We start from the raw sequence: 13,473 nt of genomic DNA, 5'->3' as shown, positions 1-13,473 counted from the left end.
GTTGATGAGGTTGTTGCTTGCTTTAATATGAGAGGTGATTAGTGTGGCTACTGGTGTTGGACGTGGGTAGAGGAGAAAGTTAGACATGAATTGGGTTCTATAGTAAAGGATTGGTTGGATTGAGGGGTTTTGGGCTGTGGCTACTTGTGTTGGACATGGGTAGAGGAGAAAGTTAGACATGAATTGGGTTCTATAGTGAAGGAATTGTCGGATTGAGGGGTTTTGGGTTGCATGGTTAGTCGGTAAGAGCATGGACCGAATCAGAGGATTGGAAAGCTTCCAATTTCTATAGGTGGATCAGCAAACTAGGCTTGTGGAGGAAACATAGGGATGAAGGGCCAGACGGCTTATACGAATAGGTATAAGGAACCTTCGATCGGGATTGAAGGATCGAAGACTGGATCCAGATGAAGGTGTTCAAATGGCAAGTTTGGTACAGTGATGTTAAGATCAGGCTTCTAACGGAGGGGCTGTGGGCTGTGTGTGAAGATGGGATGCTCACGTACGAGATCGAAGCTGATGGGGTTTAGTCGGCGGTTTGTTCTGATGTGAGCAATGGAATAGATGAGTAGTGGAGTTGGAGTTCGGGACTTATGTGAAGGAGGTCGGGCGTTGTTGCAGTGGATTGAGAGGCTTAGATGGACGACTTCGGCACGATTCAGTTGGATGGAAGGTATGATTATGGAGTCGTCGTGGGCGCTGGGTCGAATCGAGAGAGATCGAGGGAGAGAAAGCTTGGGAGAAGAGGAGAGGTCAGAGCGGGATTCGGGAGAGGAGTTGCGTAAGAGGCCGAAGGCCTCGCTACTTTTGGGCTTTTAACGACTCGAATGAGTCGTGCCAGCGATCGTGGGGAGAAATGACGCGAAGCGTGGCCTCGACGTGCGAAATGCGGCGATGACGTGCGACTGCGTGGGATGGCATGTACGTTGATTTTTAATTTTTTTTTTTTTTCTCTCTTTTGTTTTATACAACAGGTCAACATTAAAATAAAAATTTAAGATAACATAGGACAATCATGACCGTCGATCTTCAGCTCCTCCTCGGATAAGCATGGACGGTTTGGATGTCCGCATCACTTGGTTTTACAGTTGATGAGGTTGTTGCTTGCTTTAATATGAGAGGTGATTAGTGTGGCTACTGGTGTTGGATGTGGGTAGAGGAGAAAGTTAGACATGAATTGGGTTCTATAGTGAAGGATTGGTCGGATTGAGGGGTTTTGGGCTGTGGCTACTGGTGTTGGACATGGGTAGAGTAGAAAGTTAGACATGAATTGGGTTCTATAGTGCAGGATTGGTCGGATTGAGGGGTTTTGGGCTGTGGCTACTGGTGTTGGACATGGGTAGAGTAGAAAGTTAGACATGAATTGGGTTCTATAGTGAAGGATTGGTCGGATTGAGGGGTTTTGGGCTGCATGGTTAGTTGGTAAGAGCATGGACCGAATCAGAGGATTGAAAAGCTTGCAATTTCTATAGGTGGATCAGCAAACTAGGCTTATGGAGGAAACATAGGGATGAAGGGCCATACGGCTTATACGAATAGGTATAAGGAACCTTCGATCGGGATTGAAGGATTGAAGATTGGATCCAGACGAAGGTGTTCAAATGGAAAGTTTGGTACAATGATGTTAAGATCAGGCTTCTAACGGAGGGGCTGTGGACTGTGTGTGAAGATGGGATGCCACGTACGAGATCGAAGCTGATGGGGTTTAGTCGGTGGTTTGTTCTGATGTGAGCAATGGAACAGATGAGTAGTGGAGTTGGAGTTCGGGACTTATGTGAAGGTGGTCGGGCGCTGTTGCAGTGGATCGAGAGGCTTAGACGGACGGCTTCGGCAGGATTCAATTGGATGGAAGGTGTGATTATGGGGGGTGATTCGACGAGAGAGAGCAGAAGCTACGGGTTCACGTCGGTTGTTGGATCGGAAGTTGGATATTTTGAGTGGGCTTGAGTGCGACTTTAGGATCGGTGGTGATGATTGGGTTGTGCGAGTGAGCGGCTTGAGGCTGTGAAGAGGGATCAGGAGGCTGAAAGCTGTTATGGAGATCGGGTGAGGAGGATTTGATCACAAAAGTTGTGCGGCAAAATTTGAACTGAACGACTTCAACTTTGTTCTTGTTTTATCAACGAGAATGGGAACAAGATTGAGGCTGCCGCGGCATTTGCGGGAAGCGATTGCATCGTCAGTGCAGAGCGTCTGAGGGTTTAGCGGGATTTTCGTGATTTCTTCGATAGGATATGAGGTAAGATTTTCATTTGATTTTTTTTATTGATTAATTATTATAATAATTATTATTAATGATAATTAAAATTATTATTATAAGAATTAAAAAATGAAATGGAAATTTACACGTATCAAAATTCGTGTTGATGCCTTGATTTGCATGCATTTTCTCAATGTTCATGCATTGTTATCTCAGGATACGCGTTGAATCTCTTGCGCAATTTTCGTTAAAAAAATTAGAATAATTTTTGGGTATTGTTGACTTTCTGAATACAACAACAAAGTTTGTTTTACAATTGGACGTCATTTGGGCAACATCGAGTGTGAATTTTGGGTGTTGGTTGCTGATATTGACCATTTTCGCCTGAATTGATTACGAGGGTTTCCTCTTAGGTAAATTCGATATTGTGATCGCAATGATGCTATATGTTTGACGATCGGGGAGGTTGTTTGACCCTTTATATGGCGCGTCGTGTTTGCCTACCGTTACTTTAATTGCCAATTTTCGCTCTTTTCGCATGTTTTTGGTATGTGGGTAAACAGGGACATACAAAGGAGACATGTTGGAAGATTCATGAAAAACCAGCTGATTGGAAGACAAACAAATCAACACAAGAAAGTAAGGCGAACTCTGTCAACACCACCCAAGATCAATCCATCAAAGATGAAACCATTTCTTTCATCAAGGAGTATTTAGAGATGCTGAAGTTGCTTCTTAACAACATCACAAACCAATAGTCTCCAGAACTTTCTACTAGCCTACCCTCTCAATTATGTATAAAACAGTTGAAACTTTGAGTTATTGACTCAGGAGCATCAGATCATATGACATGAGACATTACTTTCCTTCATGAGTATCAACTTTATCATTCAAATTGAGTAGTTAAGGTTGCTGATGGCTCAACATTCAAAGTTTTGGGAACCGGTTCCACTTTTGTCATAGAAGATATCACCCTTAAATCATTGCTTTATGTGCTCAATCTTGAGCGCAATCAGATTTTTATTATTAAATTGACTCGTGATAGTAATTGCTTAATAGATTTCTCCAATAATATATGTATTTTTCAAGAATTGGGTTTGGAGAAAAAGATTGACAGTTTTGAGATGTGTTCTAGGTTATACGGCATCAAGACACCCAAATCTAAGTATCATCTAATGTAAGTCAATTTGTTGAGAGTCATTCTATAATCAATTATGATAGAGGGATTATCATGTGGCTTTGTAGGTTAGGTCATCCAAAATTAATGTATCTTGAAAAGTTTTTTTGCCATTTATTTATTAATAAAAATTCAAGTTTGTTCAACTATGAAACTTGTCAATGGGCTAAACATAACATATCATCTTACCCAATTATTCATTACCAACCTTTTAAACCATTTGGCTCGATCTATAGTGATATTTAGGTTAAAAATATAAGTGGTGCAAGGTGGCTTGTAATATTTGTTGATGACCATATTAGACTCACTTGGGTTTATTTAATGGGAGAAAAATTTTGGGTTGAAAGGATATTCAAATTATTTCAACTGATGATTCAAAACTTGTTTGATAAAAAAATTCGAATCTTAAAGCCAGACAATGGGAGAGAGTACTTTTCCTATAAGAGGTACTAGAAATGGCATCCCCCCTCTCTCTAGTTCTCTCTTTGTTTAACTATGTAAATTATAAAACCAAGCCATCACACACACATTGTCCTCTCTTTTTTTAGAGGTCAGAGTTTTGTGGTTTTCAACAAAATCTGCCTTATGTGCAAGTGTGGGTTTCTTGCAATTATTATAGACTGAGAAGTAAAAGGAGTTTTTGCCCGCCTAAACTTGCCTAATGCCCAGATCTGTTAAAAGAGACAAACTAATTGATTGTAGAAATAATCTTGTCCCTTAAGTTTAAGGGCCTAACAGTGAGTTTGGGTGTTATTAACTCCGCCCTAAACCAGCCTTGATGCTTTAATCTATTAGAGAGAGGAGAAAAGGGTGAAAGAAAAATAAATTGTTTGATCATATAAAAATACTATTGAAAATGCCCCGTTAATGATGTTACTATGTTTTATCTGAATGTTAGCATGTGTTAATGGAGAAAAGCCTATATGAAAACTTATTTTACCACATGAGGGACATTGCAATGAGTTTTGAGAGAATAGGCAGCCAATGGTTTCTAGCTTCATTGTGGGGCCTAGATGTGATTTTAAGATATAATATGCATAAGTTAGATGATTTGAAGATTGGTTCTCTTATTAATCGTACTTGTTAAGTCAAATTTTAATTGACTTTATGCATGGTCAGATCCTTGGTATATGGAAGTTGGTGAATCAATTGTTAGCTCTCTCAATCGCTATGCCAAAGTTACAGGTGGTTTTGCTAGCATTAGAGATGTTACAACAATGCAGCAGGAAGATCATCAACACAGTTTCTTTCTTTCTGAAACGTGAGTAATCTTGTTGCCTACTTGTCATGGAAAATGTGATGATTACTTATTACGAAACATGATGTGTTAAATTCATAATCTTTTTTTTTTTTTGTCGCAGTTGTAAATACCTCTATCTTCTTTATGATGATACCTTTTTAGCCGGCCAAAATTATATATTTACTACCGAGGGGCATCCGCTGCCCATAAGAAGCTCATGGCATGAAAAACTACCTGAATCTTATATTCCACATAACTGGACAAGGGTTAAGGTTATCTTTATCATCTTCTTATATTCGATATCTTTTTGGCTCAAATGTTTCTTTTTTGTTCTATTTATTATTCTATTTGCATGTTTATGCAACTCATTCACCTTATTTCACCTGTTCCAACTGCTTGTATTTTTCTTTGAAATGAGTTATTTAAATTTTGTCACTGTAGTGAGTGTTTCAAATCAAATATTTCATAGAAAAAAATACTGGAAAAATGATATGATGATTTTGAATCTCTATTACATTTAATTAATCAGTCAAATACTAATTGAAAATTTTGGTTCCTTGCATCCATTTTGTGCTTAATCTTGTGAGCATAATACCATCAAACTTATGCCCAACATAATTGCTTCTTGTAGATAACCACTTTTATTTGTTTAGCTAGTTTTATGAACCAAGATGATGAATTGAATGCTCTGTTACAAATCATCTCTCATACGATTTCACTTAAATTAGGTCTCTTTATGTTGATTTGATTCCATGGCAATAAATGATTTGAGTATTTACTTACTAGCAGTGTATATCACTTCATGATTTTTTGTCTTTAACAAACTTTGAATCCTTTTGAGACTTCTATTAACGACATTTTAAACATAAGCAGATTAGGAAAAGTGTAAAATGGCTTGAGCGAGTGAGTTTCTTGGATAAACAACAATGTACTTCGCACTTGCTTGGGTTTGGTCAGTGGCCATTGGCATACACACCCTCGTGCATTGCATGTGTGTGCATTTGGCAATCTCATCTATGCAAGTGCGACAAGTAGTGCATTTTAGTATATTGCTCATCAGTCCTTCAGATTTAGATTGCCTTCTTGACTCAGTATTCTTGATTTTGTAGTCTTTAGAAAATGCAAAGCTTAGTTATAGATTACCATTAAACTACTTCCTTGGAGATTGTTAATTCCATCGAGTTCATCCTGCAAGCCAATCTTTAATGTCACATCGTTTGCCGTATGCTAGCTATTTGGGTTTCAACGCTATGAATCCTCTTACGTAATGTTGTGAAAATTAGACCTGGCAATGAACCTGAAGGAGTGGTTAACGGTTCAATGGCTGAACCGGGGTTGAATCGGATAATGTAATAAATATTAAAATTATTTAAATATAATATAAATTACATAATAAGGGTGACTTGTACCTAAATAAAAAGAAATATATAAAAAATTTGTGTACCTGGCCGACATCAGCGCCGAACTACACACGATGCCTTCACCTCCGGATGTCTAGCAATGCCTTTTTGCACGACTTCTCCGCGTTGATGCCATACCTCTCCCATGACGCTATCTGCACGATGATATACGAGCAGCCTTGCGTCGTTAAATGTCGAAGGAAGACGAGGCTTTGGGCGCTGATTTTTGCTCCCCTTTTCGTGTTTCTTCGTTTCCTTCGTTACTGTTCGACTTTGCTCCGTCGACAACGTTCCATTCCCTGTTGAATCGGAGGTTACAACATTTTGGTCGGGTACAAGAACGAAGAGCTCGCTTGCTGGGACGGTAACTTTCTCCCTTCCTGTTGCTTCTTGAGCTCCTTCGCTGGTCTTCGACTTCACTCCCCCGACGTCATTCTTGTAATTAGAGTTAATTTTAATTAATTATAATTTATAAGATTAATTATTATTAATTAATTACAATTTATTAAAATTAATTAAAACTAATTAGTTATAATTAATTATGGATTAATTATAACTAATAATTTTAATTAATTTTAATTAACTTTTAGTTTAATTAATTATAATTAATTAAAATAATTTATTAATTAATTATATTTAACTAATATTAATTATAATTAATGCACTAAAAAAGACAAAAATGCTCCTCCCGCCTCGGCTTCCGTGCCCTCCACTGCTAGTCCGCCGGTCTCCAAGGTATAAGTTTCTCCACGGTGAGGGGGAATCTAGTGCAACAAGTGCTACGAGGCGGGTAAGCCCTATATACGCTCTTATAGCATGGTGGGGACTGTCCTCGACCTCGACATCGGCGCCAACGACTGTTACGCAAGGTATAATCTCCCAAATCCCATTCTCGAATTTTGTATCGGACCAGAGAACCACCTATACGCGCTCTTGTAGCACCTTGTAGCACGGTAGGAGGGAGCCCGGTGCGACACATATGACGAGGTGGTGAGCCCTATACACGCTCTTGTAGCGTGGTGGGGAAGTCACTGGTGTTCTCGTACGGGTACTGCTGAAGACCCCATACACGCTCTTGTAGCATGGTGGGATGAAAAGATGTACGGTCGCGGTGTCTAAGGACACATATCATACACGCTTGAGTAGCGTGGTGGGAAGGCCCAGCTCCCCTACTTTCCCCCAAAAGGGGGATATGCCGGGGTGTTGCCTAAATTTTCACTGAAATGCACAAGACTTGAACAATTTGAATACATCATTTGAGCAGCAATACGAAGGACAATAGAGGACCCGTACTTGAACTGAAAGCATAGAATTTGGACTCAAACGAACAGTGGACTTGAGAACTTGTACTTGAACACAAATCAAAATGAATTCAATTCAAACTTGAACAAAATACAATTTGGAATTCAACATAATACAAGGACCTAACTAGGACTTAAAAGAACTCAAACTTGAACTCAAATGAATTGAACAAGGTCACTTGAACTTATACTCTGGACTCGAACATAGCGAGTACTTGAGTCGGACTACAGGGGACATAGAACTGAGCTTGCACATTAAGCTTATGAACCTGATTTGAACTGGACTTGAGGGGACTCATACCTAGTCTGATTTGAACATCATCCCCCCCCCTCATATTTGATATCAATCAAACTGCAACATCTTTTACGGATGTATTCAGTGAAGCATACAATGAATGTAAATGCCTGCTAGTGTCAACAATCATCCGATCGAAGACCAATATATGAATCCCTTGTAACTGAAAGTTGGTTGGTTAGCAGATCAAGTGCAAGTGCCTACGAATATGAAATGACCACATTAAAGAATAAATCTCTTTATAAATAACTGTGGGATACCTACGAGTATGCATGAATGACAATGATATGCTTCCAAATGAATATCAAGACAAGGAGGATTGATGCACATATCAATCATACAAACAAGAGAAACCCCTTTATTGCCTTGAAAGACAACAAGGAACCTATTTTCAAATGTGGATTTGTGAAATAATGTGCAATACTCCTACAAGCAACATTGCATGCAGATTGAGATGGCAATACTGGCACTTGATAGTGGAAGACCTGTCCTTGCAAACAAGTACAATTTGCAAACAAGTACAATTTATGCCCACCTGAGATTGGTGAAAGGTGAACATGATGTGGGAATAATGCTCTTCTACGAACACTTCCAAGAGGTCGTAGTGGATACAACAAGTCCCTGCAAATAAATACGAGCTGCTTGTGGATAACAACAGTGAGTGTATCGTAAGTACAACGAACCACTGTGGACACAAGTACGGATATCACCTACGACAACGGTGATTAAGATCTTCAAGTATGTCGGGTACAAGGGCAATTCAATGTACGAAAAATGACACCTCTTGGCAGAATGGAAGGGATGCTCGAACAAATTAGAACTAAATTTCCTGGTGTTCCAAAGTCTCTTCTTAATCATATACTTAAGAAGAAAATAATTCTGGTGTCCACAAATATCGGAAGTGACAAGTCTAGTACACTAAAGAGCTTAAAAAGAGTCTATTTCAAGGCAGTGGCCACGGATTTCAAGGAAGCCATCCCCGGTGAATAAGAAAGGGGGAGTCAATATCAAGACCAAATCGCCATCGAATCTGCAACACTTATGCAAGCAGATAGAAGGCGTCCACAATCTACAACGCACCGTCACCGGATCCGCAACACTCGTATTAGCGGACAGAATGCGTGTATAAGCTCTCAAATAAAATGTTGTGTACCCAAATGACGATTACTTGCACAACTACAATTATTTCGGTGTACCCCTGCACGTGTATTATAAATTGTATACACATAGATACACTAAAGGGGAAAATACAATCTCAACTCGCATGGGCCCCGGCGAGCGTGTTATAAATACACGCGTGACGTCTAGGGATGCTGCGCGGTTCAATAAGTGAATTCAAGTTCGAATCCGATCCTTCTATATGGATCAATAGAAGTCGACAGTGTTCGAACTATCAAACAAATGCACCGTTGTGGTGGCCGATGTATTTGTTTTAATATATTCATATTAGGCCTTCAAGGCCTATAATCAAGAGAATTCACAAATAAAGGCATGAAGCCTACGAAACCCAATCCCTATCGGTAGGTTGATAAGGTCGACAAGGTTTAGTTAATGAATGACCCCATACCTCGATGATGGCCATGTTGAATGCAAATCTCAACCGGAGGGGTTTACAAATACTTTCAAGCTTCACCCAAATACCCACAATCCAGAACTCTACAAAGTCCAAAATCCTAAAATCTCAAAATATTTAAAATTGAAACTCAATCATCAACCACTCGAAGCAAAATCCACACCCTCCGCAACAGTTTGCTGAGGTGGAAAAATTAAAATATACTTCAGCTCACATAGAGCTAATGCCTAGTCGAAAATATTACTAGGATCCATTCTCAAGCAATCTCCTACCAATAAGGACATGGTACGTGTCCTCTAACCGACGGTTTTGCCGCCAAATGGCATCGCAGGATAAACGGTTATGACTCGGAGCCCTCTGAACCGAGTGGTTTTGCCGCCAAATGGCACCACGAAATACCGGTTATGGCCAGAACCAATATGTTCCTTATTGGCATCAAATCTTTGAGACATGAATCAATAGGATATAATCGATAGGGCACAAAGCCCTCTGTTAGCTAAGGTGGATTCAAATTTCTCCCTTAGGCAAATATTCACCCCAGGTCTACAAGGTCCCCTTGGACGAAGCAACCCATAGCTGCCGACAAGGATCCTTCTGTCAGGTTGGGTCGACTACCTCCTCTAACTAAGTATACCAGGGACCATGATGGTCCGGGACGACGGAACCATGGGATCTTGATCGTGTCTATCATCCATTCCCCCACCATCCGCTTTAAGTGCAAGATGGTGTAATTTTCATTTTAAATATCAAACCTTTCCAAATATCCAAACCTTCAAACTTCCAAATTTTGATTGCCCATTGCTGCTACTATATGCCAAATCCACGTATATTATACGTATCTGATTGACGACTAGCCTTAATCGAAAGTTCTCTCTCGTGATCGGGAGGGGTAATTAATTTATATAATAAAATTTTATTTAAATAAAAAAAATATTTATTGAACCAGTTAGTTCGGCCAAATCGGAACTATTTTGAACAAATACTAGGCCAAGTACTCCCTCTTACATGGATGGGGAAATATTTTGAGCTATTTTAACCTTCTTCATATTTAAATTTTGAATCCCCTCTTGCAAGGAAATAAAGCTGGACAGTTTTTTGCTTTCAAGGAATAAAAATGTCTTTAACAATTCTTGACTATGACCTGATGTCTCCTTAAAATCTGAAAAATGTTTAAGTTAAAGTTGAAGTTCATCAACCTTTGAATGGCAAGCCATAAAGCCCTTGCTTTTTCCCATCTATGCTCTTTGACGATGGCTGTCTTCGTCTCCAATTTTTGTATACCATGCAGCACGACTTTTTTGTTAAATATCTGATTCCATATCAGTTTTCAAAACTTTAATCTTTGATTCCGTAGCAGATTGAAAACTAATATGCAAAGTTGCTAAGAATCATATGCTCTAGCAAACTTGCTATCCTTACGAGAGTCATAAGTTAATCTTCCCACTCTATTGAGGAATGTTGTAAATGGCTATAGCTTTTGTTAAGTGTGTTCTCTGATTCAGATGCTTTCACAATATCCAGGAGTATTACTCTTTTATAAGATGTGAGTTTAACCGTTACGAAAAATTTGCCTCACATTCAAATATTTTGATACATTGATGGCTACTTAATGCGGAATAATCTGATGGTTTCTGGGAAACAACACTTTTCCTCTTCTTTTGATTTGTGTACTTTCTATTTGATTTCTTGGAAATAATATTTTTTTCCTCTTCGTATCTTTCTTTTTGTTTACCAGACTTTTTTAATTCATTTTTTTGTAGTGAATAATTAATTCTGAAAATGAATTAAAATAGAGCGTAATTTTGGAGATTTCAAAATTTATCTGGGGAAGATAGATTCTTGAGGGCGAGCATGAACACGGCAAACCATGTACGATTATAGGCTTGAATTTTGTTAGCCTTTGCTACCAAATGAGTACTTAAGTGAATATAATGTTCTTATATATAATAAAGAAGTGTGACCTTATATTTGATATGCTTGCTATGATGACAGATGCATCATGGGGATCTTAAACTTTATGCTAAAATCTGCAAGTTGTTCTATGTTTCGGATTTATTTTTTAACATTATTATTTTACTATAAGAGAAGCATAATTCTAAGTTAAGTGTTGCAGAGATGAGGATGCTTAGGTGGATGAATGGCTTTACCCTTAGAGATAGGATACGAAATGAGCATATATGTGAAAAGGTTGGAGTAGATCCAGTGAAAGATAAGATTAGAGAGAGTTGCCTTAGATGGTTTGATCACATTAAATGGAGGCCTTCCGATGACCCGATTAGGAAAGTTGAGGTATTAGATTTGACTTATGTTAAGAAAGGTAGAGGTAGACCTAAAAAGACTTGGTTAGAAAATATTAGAAATGATATTTCTTTATTAGATTTAAATGAGAATTTGACTTTTAACATGACACAATGACTAAAAAGGATTCATGTAGCCGATCCCACGTAATGGGACAAAGGCTTGATGTTATTATTGTTGTTGTATTATTTTACTATTTTCTTGCCTTTCATAACAAGTGACAATGACATATATAAATCGGATCTTCAGTTTGATGTAGATCTTGGATATTGAACCAAGGGATTCTCCCTCCTATCTTTTTGTGTTCCTCTTAACGTTTATATTTTTCTAATATTTCCCTGGTTCTTTCTGCTTTAGATTCGTGAAATTATCCTGCATCAAATTTCTATATAATTAGCATGTTCAGATAAAATATTTTTACAAAAATACTGTCAACTTTTTTTTTCCCCTTTCCAGTGTATTATCATTGATGCATCATCCTTCCGCCTTTACAGAAAGCAAGATTGAGTTTGTTAATCTTCTTGCAGAATGAAGATGATGTGCTTCACGTTAGTTCTATGTCGTTGCAAGTTTGTCCAGTGACTGTCCCTGAAAATAGTGGTCGTGGGGTTGAGAGTGCTTGCCATATTCCTGATAATCATGTTGATCATAGGTGTAGAACTGATGGTGAATGTGGTATTGATTCAACAACTTGTAGACAAAGAACGTGCAGTATTGCAGGCTATTGTGGACTTTGGGTGTTCATAGATTAATCTTATTACTGCAGACGATAAACAAAGGATAGTTCTTTCCCATCAGGAATAAAATGAAATCATAAGATGCTATTTAGCCAACTCACTGTACATTAGAGAAACAAAACAGAAGTCTCGTAACTTTTTGCAAGGCTTTATAGGGAATGGATTAGATTCTTGTCATTCAGTGTCAGAGGGTATAATAAACAGCATCGATGCTCCCAGTTTAGTGCGGCAGTAGCCATAAACCTATACGTACGTTCAGTTGTTACTGATTATTGTAACCATTTATCTATAAGGTTTCGTTTGAGACGGCTTTTTTATTGCTTCTTAAAGCAATTTTCTAGTAAAAAATTAAAATTTTTATACTAGAAAGTCGCTGTCACAAATAAAGCCTAAATATCATTCTGGCTTTAAATACTTTCGGGTGTGAAACAATAATTGCATTTTGTAATTTGGGTGCTTGGGGGCTCCTACCTTTGTCAACAAACAAATGAGGGATACTAAAAAAATTTTTTCCTTAAATATTATTTGTACTTGGTTGATTATCCTTCGTGATGATTTCATATGTAGTTGTATCATGTAATTGGTTTCATATAACTTCATTTATGCATTTACTTATTGCGACGTGTTATCTGATTGCAGATTTATGTTGACATTCTGAAAATATTTGCTTCAGTGTTTTCAAGGTTTAGGCATTTGGATTTGGGCCAACATGGCTTTCTGTGTCTGGAATCAAGTTTAAACTAGCTATTATCTGAACATTTTTTTATGTTTTACTTGTTCTTCTATTTAAGTATATATATTTTTATTTGTTTTTATCTGACAAGTTGATATTTCATTTGTTGTTCAAATTCAAATTTCAAACGGCATTCACAAATCAAAATAAAAATTTGCAAGTGTGGACTACAGGATTAGTTCCCCTTTCATTTCCTCTTACTAGGGGATTCATTGAACCTTGAGATCAAAACTCAGGTTCAAATCAACTCTTATCACGCCTAGAACAGAAGGGATTGGGGCCCTTCGCTTGAGGATTGGATGCCACTGAGCAAGTTCATGGGATTAAGCTTTGAAAACTGCTCCCATTGTTTGTGCATTTCGGGGTCGGTGGCTAGAGAAGAGAGGGCTTCAAAGACGAGAGCAGATCATTCACCCAATTTTTGGCTGACAAGAGGGAAAGAGGCGAAAGGTTACTAACCGGAAGAGAATTCGTTGAAGACAGTATAGAAATCCCCTCCCTCAAAAAGGTAAAAAAGAT

At 38.2% G+C, this 13,473-nt stretch overlaps 1 protein-coding gene across 2 annotated transcripts in view; it reads left to right on the top strand.

Annotated features, from left to right (window-relative positions):
• LOC110092410 (alpha-mannosidase I MNS5) overlaps window positions 1–12,796 on the top strand; it is a 49,945-nt gene extending 37,149 nt beyond the window's left edge. The window contains exons 13-15 of one of the 2 annotated variants that reach the window (XM_020816938.2): window positions 4,497–4,638; window positions 4,739–4,889; window positions 12,012–12,796. In XM_020816938.2, coding sequence (XP_020672597.1) covers window positions 4,497–4,638; window positions 4,739–4,889; window positions 12,012–12,236 — 518 coding nt within the window. In that variant the 3' untranslated portion in view covers window positions 12,237–12,796. The remainder of the gene's footprint in view (window positions 1–4,496; window positions 4,639–4,738; window positions 4,890–12,011) is intronic. The other variant, XM_020816940.2, reaches the window with a different exon arrangement.
• Window positions 12,797–13,473: the final 677 nt, after the last annotated feature.

The sequence above is a fragment of the Dendrobium catenatum genome, unplaced genomic scaffold (assembly GCF_001605985.2).
Source record: "Dendrobium catenatum unplaced genomic scaffold, ASM160598v2 fragScaff_scaffold_72, whole genome shotgun sequence".
In the NCBI taxonomy this organism is placed as follows: Eukaryota; Viridiplantae; Streptophyta; class Magnoliopsida; order Asparagales; family Orchidaceae; genus Dendrobium; species Dendrobium catenatum.
Note: the sequence above shows the minus strand (reverse complement) of the source record. Positions and strands in the feature narration are given on the sequence as shown.